The sequence below is a fragment of the Myotis davidii genome, unplaced genomic scaffold (genome assembly GCF_000327345.1).
Source record: "Myotis davidii unplaced genomic scaffold, ASM32734v1 scaffold79, whole genome shotgun sequence".
Lineage (NCBI taxonomy): Eukaryota > Metazoa > Chordata > Mammalia > Chiroptera > Vespertilionidae > Myotis > Myotis davidii.
In genome coordinates this window covers 8825272-8842399 of record NW_006294339.1, presented here as the reverse complement: position 1 = coordinate 8842399, position 17128 = coordinate 8825272, and the positions used below count along the sequence as shown (strand labels likewise).

Below are 17128 nucleotides of genomic sequence, written 5' to 3'. Positions count from 1 at the left end.
TGTGTACACGCGCGTGCGTGCACACACACACACACACACACATACAAACACACACACACTCTCGCACGCACCATACTTTATCCATTCTTCCATTGACGGACACTTAGGTTGTTTCCATGTCCTGGCTGTTGTGACTGTGCTGCCGTGAACCTCCCGGAGATGGGGACGCCATGATTCTAATGTGGCCAAGACCAGAAATTATTTGTCTTCTCACACTTGAAGGGCACTAGGAATGCCTTGGAGAGCTTGTGGGCAGTTCAGGCCCCGACTCAGTGGTTGTGAAATGGAGGTTTAGGGTTTGCAACCTAGGAATACTCACCGATCCATTTGTCAGGTGGCCAGTTTGTCTACATCACTGATTTCTGGTGTGATTTGGTCAAGGTAATACTTAGTATCCTATTAACCGGTTAGTGTGGCTCAGTGGTTGAGTATGAACCTATGAACCAGGAGGTCATGGTTCGATTCCTAGTAAGGGCACATGCCCGGTTTGCGGGCTTGCTCCCTAGTGGGGGGTGTGCAGGAGGCAGACAGTCAATTATTTTCATCATTGATGTTTCTATCTCTCTCTCCCTCCCTGAAATCAATAAAAAATGTTTTAAAATAATGATTATCACAAGTTTATAAAATAAAATGTATACACACATACACATATGCACACATCTATCATGATTATGTCTAAAATATATACAGAAAATAATTACCTCTAAAGAGTTGATCTTATGGGTGATTTTTAAATACCTTCCAGTAATTTTTTTAAAAAATATATTTTATTGATTTTTTACAGAGAGGAAGGGAGAGAGATAGAGAGTTAGAAACATCGATGAGAGAAACATCGGTCAGCTGCTTCCTGCACATCTCCTACTGGGGATGTGCCTGCAAACCAGGTACATGCCCTTGACTGGAATCGAACCTGGGACCCCTCAGTCCGCAGGCCGACGCTCCATCCACTGAGCCAAACTGGTCTCGGAAGTAATTTTTAATCTTAAGTAAAATAAACACAAGTGGAACCTGAAAACCCCAAATAATATTTTTCTTTTCGCAGTAGTGCAATGTAGTCAATAGAAAATAAGTTTTAGAACCAGAAAATCCTGGGTTCAATCCATTCGGTCTCTCCCTAGAAATATGATCTTGGCCACCCAGTTACCCTCTCTGAGCTTCTCCACATGCAGCATCCAGCACATGCTGGCACATACCTCACAGGCTAATACAAAAGTTAATGTCCTATAGTAGGAATAAGTAAAAATTATTTAGAATCACATTTCCTAACCTTTTATGAATAAGAAAAGGTATAAAATGGTAAATAAAGATAGCATAAAAATGTTATATTCAGTAGGTCACCATCATCTTATATGTGTGTGTATATGCATACACAAATATACATATAACATGCACTAAAAAACTGGGGGAGAATATAGGAGAATATATTTTTTTCATGCTTTTCTATGTCTTTCAAGTTTCCAACCCTGCTGTATATTACCTTTATAAAGGAAATCTTAAAACTTATTTGTTATCTGGAAAAGTAAAACACTGAGACCAAATCAAGTCTTGAATGGGTTAAGATACCCTAACAATGTGATCCTCCATTGTCTGCTCTTTTTTCTCATCCTTTATAATGTTCATCTCTTACTCTCCTTTCTCCTGTTTTTGTTCCTCTATTTTTCATCCTATTAAATGTACCCAGGAGTTTTCATTCTTGGAATTTATATAAAAGTTCTTTATATAAATTTTCAGAGGAAAGGTGTACGATAGCATATCTTAAAACAGTAAGTGCCCTGGTAGTGTAGAAACCACTGGGCTCAGGAGTCCAACAGACCTGAGTCTGAATCCTGGTTTAGTTACAGTTTCCTCTTTTTTAAAAGAGGGCTGACAATTCTAATTTTGCAGATTTAAAATAATAATCAAATGCAACTCAGGTAATGCATAAGAAAATACCTATCAAAGTGCCCGATTTTTAATAATTATTTTTCTTTATCCTGTGCAAATTTAAACATTAAAAATTTGGATTGTGCACAGGAAGAAATACTCTGCAAAAGTATTTATGAAAAATTGTGATTTAATATAGTACATTTGTGACCAAATAATGGCTACTGAGAATGAAAATGCTAACTTTGTACTGAATTCTAGACTATCTGTGAGACTATCTAGACTCTTTACCAGAAACAGCACACATTTTTGCTATCATACTCAAAGTTCAGGTTAGTGTAGTTAAAATCTAGGTGTATAAAAAATTGTCAAGGCTTTTATAGGATTTTATGGACCCACCCCTTACCCACTACCACATGTGTCAATTTTGGGCACTGTAGTGATTAGACAAATATTTTAAAATATAACAAAATCATTATGTATGATTTAAAATTTAATAATATCTTTGATCCTCATTGACTAAGCACCAAAGAGCTATCCCTCAACAAACAAGTTTTTGTCCTTTGACACACAATCAAGTATGTATATATATCCCCCACTCTACAGCAGTATTCTATACACACTTCTTAACACTGACTTAATATAATTCAAAGATTATGCCATGAATTCATATAGACCATCTCTTTATTTTTAAAAGGTTCCTAATATATATATAATATTGGTGAATATGTAGGTATTACCAATCTTTTATTAAAATCAATGTTGCAATGAATACTTGAGATATGTCTTTGCTTACATATCCTACGATATGCATGGCTTACATTTAAAATTTACATATATATATAAAAAGTTAGCACCATTTTTAAAGTGCTTGATTATTAGTAAAAGCTCAATACTGTTATTAATTTCAGACAAGAGCAGGTAGTTCTGGCTCCTAGGTAACCAGAAATCATATATATATGAAAATTTTAAATGTAAGCCATGCATATTGTAGGATATGTAAGCAACATTGATATATATATGAAAAACTAAATTGTCCTCTGAAGAGGTTGAACTAACTTTCAGTCCAACAATCCTAGAGAATAAAGGAAATCTGCCTCTGCTAGCATCTCCTATTTTTCACCTCTCTGCTGTTACTGTTTTATCTCCTTCCAAATTTTCTGCTCTCTTTCCGTAATAATAAGAATTACTCTCAGCAACAGAAACCAATTCATACCAAAGTATAAATAACCACTAACATCTGCCTCTATATTTCTCTCATAGAGTTTTCACTGCTAACAAATGGAAACTTTGGGCTAAAGCAAACATACTCATAGGATGCTGTAGCCAAGAGTGTGAACTACAGGTTCAAGGTGGCTGGATATGAATCATGGCTGGGTGTGAATCATGATGTGGCTACACCTGTCTGAGTGATCTTGAGAAAGTTATCTTATCTCTCTCTCTCCTTGTCTTTCTCAATTAAGGTATTTACATTTTAAAATATTTATTTCATAGATTTACTGTGAAGTTTCAAACAAGAGAATACATATGAAACCATTTTTAAAGTGCTTGACTATTAATAAAAGCTCAATACTTTACTGTTATTAATTTCAGACAAGAGCAGGTAGTTCTGGCTCCTAGGTAACCAGAAATCTTGTCACATTGCTTTGTACTTAGTTTAGTTACAGTATGAGGAAGTAAAAAGAGCTGGCAAGGTCTGTGTTTGAGACCCTTCTAAGCTACAAAAAAGCACAATCTTGGGAAAGTAACCTCCACTTTCTATGGTAATCTCAATTTCCTTATCTATAAAATCCTGACCTCAAAGGAGTCTTAGGAAGCCGAATGAAAGAATGTATATGTGTAAAAGAGCTTTGCAACCAAAAAAAGCATTGAACATAAGTTAATTATTATACTAGAAAATTTCCATTCCAGTCAGAGATTATTGTTATATTCTTAGTTAACAGATTCGTATTCATTCATCAGAGATATAAAAATAAGTGATAAAGGAAACTTATTACATGTTTCTATTTTAATAAAATTCTAGTTTAAAAAAATCAAGAGTTCATGGCTAAGAAGTCATGGACTAAAAAGTTTATGCATTTTAAACTGAATTTTTGTGTTCCTAATTAATTTTAAAAAGGAAAATATTAATGCTATATCTTCCTTCATGTTTCAAAAGTGTTTTTTCTTTCCATTGTAATTCCAGGCTATGATGCCAATTTTCAATTTCTTTTCTAGAAAAGTCCATTTTTATAATGTGATGTTGGTGTCAACCCATATAAAAACTGTATCTTACAATACAATTAAGAAAAAGAACAGTGAATTTTGAATGATCATACCACAAATAGACCCAAATGTAATGAGAGATTTCTCCTATTCTTGAGCTGTTGTTCTCATTCATTGTATTACATGTTTGAAAAGGAGTTCCTTACCAATTAATGAGATGATGCATATGGAAAAACTCAGTAAACTGCGAAGAGCTGCAACAGGCAGGATGTTAATATAATTCGTTTCACCAGGAAGATACCTAATAGGCATCTCAATCATGGCCAAACCAAATTTGATTCCCACCCCTCACTCAGAACTGCCTTCCTGCCATTTTCCCATCTCAGTTCATTGCAACTCCATCTTTCCAGTTGCTCAGGTCAGAAACCTCAGGAGTTACTGCTGAGTTCTCTAGTTTTCTTTTCTCAACTTATATCTAATGTGCCAGTAAATTCTATCAGCTTCACCTTTAAAATATTTCTCACCACCCCTGCAGCCCCTACGTTGGTGCAGGTCATTAGCAACTCTTGCCTGGATTATTGCAACAGGATGCCACCTGCTCCTCGTGTTTGTTTCCTCCGTTGTATTTACTTATAATTATTGGTTGTCCCATCCCTCAAGAATGCAAGCTCCACAATGGAAGGGGGCTGTTTTGTTCAACTTTGCATCTCCTGTGCCTAGAATAGTGGCTGTCATGTAGAAGACACTCATATTTACTGATAAAAAAACCCCAGACAGCCTCTTAACTGGCCCCTCTGCTTTAATTATTACCCCCCTGCAATCAATTTCTAACAAAGCCTTCAAAGTGTTTCTATTAAAACCTAAGTAGTCTCACCCTGCTATTCCCATCTAACTCACAGCAATTGCCAAAGTCCTTACAATGGCCTATAAGAACTTACATTATTTGTCCTCTGAGCTCCCAAACTCATCCACTGAGCTCTCCGACCTCTCCTCCTCTACTCTTTCACCCATCCCTCACTTTGTTCTCACCACTCTGGCCTCTGGGCTGTCCCAGGCTGCACTGGCTGTTCCTTCTGCTTAGAAAACTCTCCCTATAGTTCATGGCTCACCCTCTCATTCCTGTGAGGTCCGTTCAAATGTCCCTGCTCAGACAGGCTTTCTCCTACCACCCTGCTTATAGCTGTATCCCACCCCCAACTACTCCTCCCTTCTGCTTTATTTTCCTATGTAGCACTAACATATCACCATCTGACATCATTCCTACGTATTTTATTTACTATTTTGTTTTCTGTCCTCTCTCTCTAAAATAAAAGGCTCCATACAATCAGGGATTTTTATCTCTTTCATTTCCTGGTGAATCATAGCACCTAGAACACTGCTTGGCATGTAGTTGATGGTCAATGATAACTATTTACTAAATGAATGAAAGCACTGACATCCTCTCATTGGGTATTAAAACCCACAAAAGTAGTTAGTCAGCAGGATTAAAAAACACCCATTGGGAATTACTCTACAGGTTATCCCTTCTATTTGTCATGGTATCCTAAAGAGGCCCGACATAGTACATCAATCTTTCTCCAAACAAATCAACAGTACAATAGCTTTCCTTGAGAGAGAGAGCAGAACTGTTACTGGCACCCTTACTCTTCTTCTTCTTCTCCTTTTTTTAGGGCACAGGTAAGGATTTCCCCCCATCATAATGTATTTATTTCATAGGCAGATTTTCCCCCAGATCTGCCTTACCCTGTCTTTCTGGCCACAGTTACAAAGTTGAGTACTGGTGCCAGAGGCAACTGATTAGTTTAAAAATACATATTCTGCTTTAGGCTGGCATCCATTTATATTTCATTATAAGAGGATATTGAAATGATGCCTTGGACTTTTAACTGTCTACAGCACAGCACATCTGTCACCCCAGTTCATCCTGACACTTAGCTTGGGAGAGTGGCTAGAGCAGTTAGTGTTATTCCCATTAACAGGTAAGGGAGTTGAGGCCCAGAAAAGTTGGTAATACAGGAGACCCTGGGCATGATTTCCCATTTTTACCTTTAAGCTCTTTTTACTTGAAAATCAAATGTAGACATACTATTGGTATTGAACATCTATACTTAATACCCTGTCATGATGTTTCTTCTGGCTAAAGTTGAGCTCTAATACACTAATAAGCAGGATCCAACCATCCTGTGGTTTTAATTTCTAAGAAGGTACATAATTTATGAAATTATATTTGCACTCAATTTTTATCCAGTAGTAATCCAATTTTAGACACATCGCGATCCACAAACTGGTTTCTGAAGAAAAGTTCTGTCTTCTCTCTCAGATGTAAAACACCAGAATGTTATCCCTACTACATGACTTAGTAGTCACTCCCTCCAAAAAAACCTTTACCGCAGGCCCTGCACCTGGACCAAACTCCCTCTCCCAAGTCCTCCTGTAGCACCCATGCCTGCCTTTGTCCCATGTTGCCCATGAGAGCCATCCCTTTACCAGCAATTTCCCTCTATAAATCCCATATTTCTTTAGAGTGGGATTAACTGTCTGTATCCCAAGCAGTTAACTTAGTTATTGGCACATGACAAGTGTTCACTATTTGAAGGCTGAATGAAGGAAGGTAGACATCAAAGACAAATGTTAGAGGAGGAGGTGGGGGCCCTTAATGCCTACTATTTCTTCCCTTGCTTATATCGTGGTCCCTCTCCACTCCCTCACTCATTGTATAGATTGGAAGTAGAAACTGGACTGTCCCACCCCCTTCCTTGCCTCTCTCACGTAGGAATATGGGTGCTGGCAGGAAGCACATGGCCATCATCTCTACATGGAGTACAGATCCTATGTAGCAAGGCCTGCAATGGTCCAGCACTTCCAGTGATGGATAGATTTGTCTGTGTAATTCGGAAGCACATTTGCTCAGAGTTATAAACTATATTCTCTAATACTAGAGGTTATAGCCTGGTCTTCCATCTCATTTTTTCTTGTATTTTATTTATAAGTTGGTTCAGAAATCAGGGTATAGAAGATGTTCTGTGGGGGTCCTTAAACCCCTTCTCAACATGGACCAGTTAGGTGTTAAGATTTTTAACTGGAGAGGTTTCTCCTATGCTAAATGACAGGCCTCCCAGACAATCACTGTCGTATTGATAAGGGAGAAGACAGTAAGCGATATGTAGCTGCAAAACAACACCTTGTTGTGAATTCAGAAAACCCCAGGAAAGCCTAGAAATAAAGGGCTAAATCTATGATGATAAAAACCTTTCTATGCCATCAATAGAACATTTTGTTTTGTCTACATTTCTAGAACCCTATGATTCAAAAAGTAAGTATAAAATTACCTATATCAAACTTTAGGCCTCTCTCTAGATAGTCTCTTTTCTCTCACAACTGTAAAACACTGTTCCTGTAAACATGTAACTACATGAACTGAATTTTTAAACAAGTCAGAGAAATAACCACTCCCAAACTCTATTAAAATCTAGTCACTGGGGATATTGGCTTATAGATTGGCATTCTGAGGCTGGGCATGAGAGGATGACAGGTTATCTTCTTATACAAGGCATTTGATTCAATTCAAGGACTGGAGTCCAGAACTGTGGCCTCAAAAAGGCATGCACCTGATTTAAGTGTTGAGTAGCTTCTACACATTCTAAGGACATATTTCACCATTACCCAGCCTGGAGCCTTCCACTGATAATAAAATGCTCCAATTGATTTGGCAGTGGTGCTTATCATGGCTGATTTCATACAATCCTGCCAGGTAGGTATTGTCAACCACATCTTACAGATGAGAAAACTGTGATTCAAAGTGAAACTAATAATTTGGAAGGTGGGGATTTGAGCCCCTATCCTTTGGACTTCAATACCTGCACATAGTATTTCTGCTCTTCTGCAGGGACTCAGAAAAGTCCCAGCCCCATTACTAGATAATACACAATGAATGCATGAAACACTGAATTGAGAGTAGAAGTGAGGATATGTTTATACAGAATAGGTAGAATATTACTACAAGGGTTTTAAAGAACTGTGTCATTGTCCTGTGTTGGCAGGGAAAAGTGGAACAGAAAAGTGGGACACAGAGGCATGTGGCTGCCAATCTGTAAGCCAATATCCCCAGCGACTAGATTTTAATAGTTTGGGGTGGTTATTTCTATGAACTGTTTAAAAATTTTACATTAATATTCAATAAGCAGGACACACCTATGAGCCTCTGCTTCGCAGAAGCTTCTTTCTAAGCTGAGCTTCCGAGATCTGTAGACCAAAACTACGCCTAGTTTGCTTCCTATGTCATTGTTCTCCTTCTTTCTCCTTTGCTAAAAGTGTTGAACAACTTTTTACCAAGAGAAGTAAGTCTCCCCAAAATGATCCCTGGACCCTCAACATTTTTTCTGTAAAACCAGAATCCATGCTCGATGCCATGTACTTCTGCATTATCAAACATAGTAAGTACTAGATAACCCAAAGCTTACTCTCAAACACATCTCCATGAGGGACTCTAGACATTTTGATTCAGTGTCCCCAGAATAAAATCTAATGAACACAGTATCAACAGAGGATCATTTCTCCTCTTTGGCACTTTCCCACCTGCAAACAATACCAACACTGACAGGTAAGGAAGCTGAGAGGCCTGACTCATCCTTCATTATACCCATCTAAGTGGTAGCCCAATCCGAAAGCTCATGTCTACTAAACACCCCCCTCGAGCTTTCCTCCATTCAGCTTCTATAACTACTGCTCAAGTTCTTGATCTTAACACTTCTTTCCTGGTCTACTCTAATAGTTTCCTCAGTAGATTCCTTGTGTCCAGTCTCACCACCTTTGAAGATCTCTTCTTAGGGTCACTGTCACAGTTCCTAACCTTTCCTACACACTCCAATCCCTCTGTAAAGCTTTAGGGAAGGTGCTCATCACACCCTTTGTCAAGATTAGGCAGTCCTGCCGAAACCGGTTTGGCTCAGTGGATAGAGCGTCGGCCTGCGGACTGAAAGGTCCCAGGATCGATTCCGGTCAAGGGCATGTACCTGGGTTGCGGGCACATCCCCAGTGGGAGATGTGCAGGAGGCAGCTGATCGATGTTTCTCTCTCATCGATGTTTTTGGCTCTATATCTCTCTCCCTTCCTCTCTGTGAAAAATCAATAAAATATATTAAAAAAAAAGATTAGGCAGTCCATCCATCATCTGAAACTATGCTTTCAGCCATCATTATTTTTTGTCATTGTTCCAGGTACTAATAACAATCAACTTTGTGTGTTCTATCCTCTTGTGGTCTCTAAAATATCAGGAGAACTGTTCTCTTTCTAATTCTTCAAATAACAATCCATATAATCGAAAAAGGTTTTGAAATTCTATATTGTCTGACCACACGTTCCCAGATGATTCAGAGAAGAATGAAGTGTTCTTTTCTCTTTCCATCCACTTCTACCTTTTATCTTCTCCCCCTTCCCAGCCTCGCCAACCAACTGCCATGACTACTAGCTCATCAGATTTCTTCTGCCAGGCTCTTACTTTTGGTGAATGTTTAATGTACATATCTTTGCATCGCTACTTTGGTCTAAACTTTTTTTTCCCATTTGATGTGTGAGGTGTTTAACCTTCACACTCATCAAGTGCATTTCTCTGGGACTGTAAATCACTGGAAGGCAGGGCTGTACAGAAGTATGAGAAATTTTTTTTGCGAATAAAGATTCATTCAAGTAGATTCTGTTTGATAATCATGAGGGTAGCATTCAAAGCCATGTAAATGAGATGCAAAATTTAATAGTTCATAATTTGCTTTCAGTCCTGGGAATGTAGTTATACCATTTTATTCACCCAAACACCCAATCATTTCCACATTTGGAGTAGTTGGTAGTACCCTAGAGTGGTGTTCACGTTGATCTGGTCTTGGTTCTGCAAACTCATGCTCTGACCATTGTTGGGGATCTGTGGCTGCCATACTTACTTGGTGAGGTGGGGGAGGCTGCACCTCCTTCTGTTGACGTGGTTGGAGGCTTTGTGTCTGGCACCGGCAGAGGCACAGGCCTGGCCATTGGTGGTGGCGGCGGCGGTGGCAACATTGGGGTGGGAAGGAATGGGTTGTGCACTTTGCCTTGGCTACTCCCATTGGGCTACAAGGGTGGAAACAAAACAAAACACACACAAGAAAGAGAAGAAACAGACATGAACCATTAGCTGCTTCTTAAAACAAAAGATTCATTAGGCAGCATTTATGTAAATTACTAAGTATTCTAGCTACTTGAATTCTTCCATAAGAGCATATGGGTTGCTGGGTTGTTCTTAAGGCATTCCACAAAAGCATAGTCTTTGGTATACATGCTCAGTGCATCCTAAATTTATTTTTTGAATTACGTTAACCTTCTTTGCATCAGGTTCTGTAAAATGACCTGCCAACTTTTGCTTGGAATGTTTCAATTCTGTATTAACTCCTATCTTTGTCATCATGCTCATGATTATTAAATATTTATTTAATATATAAGTATTTATAGATTGCAGAATTATTCTATTATGTCTATTTATATAGATATAGTAAAGTTGCCTAAATGTGCATTTGAGATAAAAAATATTTTATTTCCACTCCTCAAAGTTGATATTATATAACATTTAATAAATATGTTAAGTGAACATTAAATATTTCTACACATATTGTATAACATTAGGCACAGAAACTTTAAAATTCAGCTGTCAAAATTCTGCTATGAAAAAAAAATCACTTCTAATTTTGATTTAAATGATATAAGCATATGCCATGAAGAGTCATATTTATTTAGCTGCCTGATGTTAGAACAATCAAATAACAGCACTTTAACAAAAGAACATTTCCCTCTGAAGAAAGCAATAAAATCCATTTTATTTTTAAGTTTTTCCAAATGGTCCCATGAAGAGAACTGCCTCATAGCCTATAAAATGTGGATCAAAATGCAAAACTGGGCATCTGACAGTTATATAGGATGGTGTCAAGGCTATTAAAAAAAGTTAGAAATGTAAAGGTCAGATGCTTGATACTGGTGATCACTTCAGCTTTTCATGGTTTCCCAGGTGGCCTCTCTGACTCCAGACTTCAGTGACACTCTTCGACTGGCAAGAACAGCTCATATTTAGGCTCCAGACCCGAATCAAAATTCAGTTGAAAGAGATGCTGTTGTCCTAGCTTTTAAGCTTAAGCTTAATGATTCTGCAGAGGCAGTTTCACTCCCTCATCGACATTCACTTAGATATTTAGAATTGCTCCTCAAAGACTATCTCCTCTGACGATCAGAATGCTATGCTTTCCTGCCAACAAACTTGCCTGTGTGTTATTTCTGAGTGGGCTAAAAGTCCATAAGTGAACTCTTTAGAATGAGCCAAGCAAATGAATACACAAGCAAAAAGGAGAAAGGCACCATATTGATTTGTTGTCTAGACAGAAATGTATCTGCTAACACATCACCAGACATTAGTCAAAGCTGCCTATTCTGTCTCAGATATGCAGAATCAGGTGTTTCTGCAAGGGAAGAAAATCAGTGGTAGGGCAGTGTGATATAACACTTTAAACCAGGCAATAATAATTACGGCAAATCTGTGGCTTCCTGTGCAGTTACTAGGAGAAAAAGGGAACCACATTCAACTTTATGCTGGTCATTATTTCCTAGTCATTAGTCTTATTATCGGCCTTGGGATACAGCTATCCATTGTAAACACGTAGTTCCATAGCTGAAATAAAACTCGTGATTTTTAAAAATTACTTTTACATTTGGAATACTATTTCAAACTGTGATTGTTTGGTTTGGGGAAAAAGTAAATAAAAACATTCATTTGAAACTACTGAATCCTGTTCAGCTTTATACAAAGATAAGTGGGAAAGATAACTACTTGCAGAAATAACAAACCATAATAAACTGTACTTCTAGCATCTTGAGTTCAAGTACTGGTCAACTTGATCTAAAGTGTTAGAAGACTGTATTTTTAAAAATATCAACTTAGTTGATCTGAAACATCTGTGTCCCCTCCGCCCCCTAGCTCTCCCTACCACCCCAAACCATTATTTAAAATTATTTGGTCTTTCTATTTTGCTAACTCAATGGGCCCTAGGGTTAGTATGCATGAGGTGGAATTATCAGCCCACGGACCTTGGAAGGTTACAGAGTTCACCCTCGAGATGATTTATATCCGTAAACTTGACAGTTGCGAACTTAACACAAACACTGTTTTTAAACCCTGGCCAATCACTCTTAGGGTAAGTTAACTTTCCCACAATCTAGAATAAATATGACATTTGTCTGCAGTCAGTCAGCACAACATTAGAGCACAATGTCACATGGTCATAAGGTCTCCCCTTGTTATTTTTTACATTCGGTTAATATTTCTAAAGAAATTAGAAAAAAAAGAGGTTTCCTTACATTGAGGAACCCCACCTGTCCAGCCTGCTGACCAGCATCAGGGCAGACAAGTTGGACAAACTCTTTCAGCGTCTCCTGAGGGTGATAGCGGATGGCCGGGTGTGAGAAGTAAGGCCCCGGCTGCTGGATAATGGGTGATGTCGGAAAATGAAGAGTCGATGGTGTTGCATGTGGACTTGCTGGTGGGAAAGAAAACGTCACAGTTAAGATGAGAAAATATATGCTTTGCCACAGCTTTTAAACCGATTCAACTTGTTTTTAAAAAATTCTTCTCCTGACCCAATTCATGGCATAGCTCATGTGACTGAGTTTAACACTGGAAAGGTCTGACAGACTTTCTTCCTTAAGGCTCTAAGACAAACATGGAGATTAGATTAGGGTAGAGTTTCAACCTGTCTTTCTATTTTCAGTGGACATGAGTTATAAAGGCATTAATAATCCTTGGTGAAGCTGAAGATTATTCATTACCTTAAGAGCTCTTTTAATGAAGCAAGCAATAAAAAATGTATTTGGTAGATTAGACCTGATTTAACTGACATTACATATGACAAATTCTAGTGTGCACATATGGATCCCCTTTCATGCTGAGCTATCCATAGACAATAATTCATTGTTAAAGCTCTTATACCCCTTTCAAGGAAATTTCTAGGGACCAATTCAGGATGAAATTTTTTGAAGTATGTAGTAAATGATCACTTAATGAAACTGTGCAATTTGGGTGCCTCACTTTACATGGAAGGTTTTTTGTCATCTTTTCTTTTTTTTCTATCTAAAGCCAAACTCGAAAATGCATAGTTAGAGCAAGGGGACCCACAGGCTGAGTAGCCAGTGACCCTGCTAAACTGTTGGCCCTCTGCTCATAAGAACTGATAAAAGACTCTGAAAACTATTATCCCTTACATTAGAACCCTGCTAAATCTCACTGGCACAGAAAGAAGCTTGCATTAGATTAAAAAACGCATGTGAGGTGCTGAATAATTTTGCTGAGAGCACTGCTGTCCTTCAGTTGGAAGGGTGATGAATAAAATCTGCTACAGGTAAGAGCAGCCCATGGAGAGGGCTGAAGATACTCAAAGCCAGTAATGCCAGGACAGCGGCTCACATTTCTCAATGAGGGCCAACAAACAGATCCCAAGTAAACGCAGATAAGAGTTTTTATCTTTTCTTATTTTTATTTACATTCAAGGAGCTCCTGCAAAGAGAAAACAGAGGAATACCCAGATTTTTGGAGAATGTAATTTTCCTAATACTGAGAAGAACTCATAAAACTGAAGTGAAACCTAAGCAAGATAGGCCACGCCTTCCACCACTCTATATTGGCACAGCCGAGGACTATAAGAAAGGATGCATCCCTAAGAGCCCCTGGATGTGGGTTCTTTGCTCCTAACTGGGATATCTTTAGGATTGGGGCATTTTCTGAATAATAATTGAGATGGTTAGGATTTTGAGATTCAGAATGACATATGTAGTTTTTAAAGAGTTGAAAGATGGTTTGGAGTAGTAACAACAGTCCAGTTCATATCTTGTAGATGACCTGATGGGACCCTTTCATTCACGCAACCTTTAACCTAGCCAGTGAGTATTCACGGGCTCCTACTTTGGACTTGGGATACAACATTGAGCCAACACAAATTTTTGTTTTCAATCATACAATTGAGGGCATCTTGAACATAACCTATTCAAACCAGAATTCTTGTCACCTTCCACCCCTCAGACTTGCTCTTCTCCCAGTCTTCATTTTAGTAAATAGTTTTTCCATCCATTTAATGATTCACTGTCATATCCCCAGAAACTGTCTGGCACCCAATAAATATCTGTTGAAGGTACCATAAATGTTTGAATACATGAGTGGTACAGAAATGAGTAAAATCACCATGTAAATAAAAATGGACTTAAAACTTTGGTGTTTTTTTTTCACCTGCCAAAAATCCAGGTAGCTTATAGACAAACTGATCAAACTTAGGACTTCACATAATGTATGATAAATGTTGGGAGCCAACATATGGTTTCTGAATTAAAACCCATAAGCTAAAAAGTTAATTAGTTCTGGTCATCTTTTAGTCTGCCAATTGTGCTACTGGCTTTAAAGAACCAAAGGAATTTTCTTTTTCCATCTGATATGGTATGTTCTTTCTTGCTGGTAGCAAGAAACTTTGACCCAGTGCCCTACATTTGACTAAATAGTTTTTAGTTAGGAATAGAATGTGGCATTTCCCCAAGGAGGCTGGGGATGTACTGAGCATAACAAAATGATATACTCAACTTCTGTAGCATGTCAATGACAATAGTGGCTACTCCATTGTCAAGAGCCCCTGGGAGGCAGACCTTAATAATAAAGTGGCACTGCTTCAGGTGCTCAATAAAAAGTGACGAATGATTGTTAGATCATGAAATCGTGGTGGCCAACAGAGAACGATGCCCAGCAGAAAAGAGTCACTGGTGCAAAGACTGGACAGATCAGCGTTAAAGGAACTTGATAGAGGAAACAATTTGACAGGAGCTTGTAATTCCTCCCTTACCTGTTAATAAACCTCCTCACCTGTTTGTTGTTAAATATGTAAAAGAAAACCATGATCAACTTAAATTTAGACCTTAGCTTCTTGGTTTTATTTTGCATAAAACAATTTATTCACTTTTTCCTTGTGGCATAGAATTTATTTGAACCCAAACCTGAGAATACATGGTACTATTCGGAGTTAATTCTACAATGACTGACTTATAAGGATCAATTCATTCCTAATTAACACCAGGAAATCACTTAGCCTGTAGCTTCAAATTAGACAATTGCTGAGTGTGCATTTCAAAGGGTCATCCTTCACAACCCCTACTTTCTCATGTCTCAGACTTTCGGGCTCAGCCACAGTTCACTGTAGGACTGGACATAAATCATTCAAGACCCTGACCTTTAATTTCTTCAAATAGAAAATAGTTGTGTTACAGACATTGCAAAGATCTGTTAAATGTGATGAATATATGCTATTTTTCTGGATAACCTGCTACGCTTCTGAACAATGAGAGCCATACGGTTCCTGCATTGCTCTAAAGTGCAGACTTAACATTTCAACATGGCGTCAATTTGGTTTTTCTTCTTTCCCATTTCTGGTTTTCTCTCTTTAATATTGAGTTAGATGTATGTTTAGTGTCCCTAAGTTTTTGTCTAAATAGTCTAAGATTATTTTTAGAAGGTATCGATGGGGTTAAATGAATGGATCAACCAATAGGTCAATTAGTAAAATTCATTAAATGTATTTTGAGATTGTCAGACCAGGCCCTATAAAAGAGGAACTAGCACTAGGAATCTGGCATGGTGATAATGCAATGCACAAAGAATGGTGTGAGTCCAAAATTTTGATGAGGAAAAACATCTCTTATGGATGTGTGTGTGTGAGCAGTTGACACAATAAAAAATTATAGCACATTATGTAAATGCATATTTAGAGCCTTTAAAATGTGCATTATTTACTTGAAAGTCAATAAAGTCTTTTCTCAAGTGGTTACAGTTTATTGCAGTGCATCCATCTGTATCCATGTTGATGTTAATACGATTTTGTGTATTAAAAGGCTCTACAAAATTGGCTGCTTCTGGGTTCTAATACTCTCGGTCCCCTAGGCCAGGAGGGGCAGAGTGGCAGAAACACTCCCCTCTGGATGGATCTCACTCCTGGTTTAAACTTTAACCACAGGCCAGACTTATTTAAAGCAACTGCTTGGGCTTTTCACAGAGAATACAAATAAGATGGGAAGGAAGAAAATTAGATCAGGTTTCTTGGCTGGAATGTCACTGCCTACATATTCTGAACAAAGTTACCACAACTGAAGAACAGAGAACCAGAATTTCCCAAAGGGTGTAGGGCTCAGTTATTTATTACAAAATGATCATATGACTGGATACTTAGTACAAAAAGAAAGCAGGCCAGGCAGGTTAGTTTACTTGTTTACACACCCCTACCATTCAATTCTTTAAAGTTCTCTCTGGGTTTTCGTTTTGAAGAGATAATTTTAAAATGTAATATAATTTAATATATATATATTTATTTAACTTAAAAAATGCTTCCTCTTTTAAATTAGAACTGGGGAAGGAGAAGGACAAAGTCATTACTATACTATTTTATGCTGAGAGACGTCTATGATCCAACCAGTGATTCTTAGTGTGAGAATCCACTATATGGAGGTTACAGGTGCCTTTAGACACATTCTAGCGTGAAGATGATGATGTTATGGAGGCGTGGCCAGATGGGTTTGGAACCTTGTATTTCACTCTATGTTTTAAGGGAAGAAAAAGAGATAAAAAGCAATCCTTCCTTGCAATTTTCAGCAGTTCTGCCCAAACTCAACCTCTAAGAATTACAATAACCCTCCCATATTTTTCCTCAAACTGAAATTTCACAGGTTGAAATATGTTCTTCTATTTAACCCTGGCATTGTCTTAATATCTTCCCTTCTTGCCTGTGAACTGTTGCAGATTCTCACAGATTAAACAGAGACTTGGATTCTTCTCATGATAGCGTTTGCTTCCTGGCACCGGCCCTTCAATCCTGGTCTCCGAGCTACGGGCAGCTCTAGAGAAAAGCTCTCCAGGGAGTGGCACAAACAGTAAAATCTAATCCCCCTTCAGGTGCGGTGTGCTCTTACGGCAGTGCTATGCAAGACCTTCTTCCTCACCACCCACCCCCTCCCCCCCACCAAACAACAA

General features: G+C 38.2%; 1 protein-coding gene across 1 annotated transcript in view; it reads right to left on the bottom strand.

Annotated features, from left to right (window-relative positions):
• LOC102756406 (nuclear factor 1 A-type) overlaps window positions 1-17128 on the bottom strand; it is a 79936-nt gene that overhangs the window by 46506 nt on the left and 16302 nt on the right. The window contains exons 3-4 of the mRNA XM_006768380.2: window positions 12436-12614; window positions 10002-10167 (exon numbers count right to left, since the gene is read on the bottom strand). Of these exons, the coding sequence (XP_006768443.1) occupies window positions 10002-10167; window positions 12436-12614 (345 nt within the window). The remainder of the gene's footprint in view (window positions 1-10001; window positions 10168-12435; window positions 12615-17128) is intronic.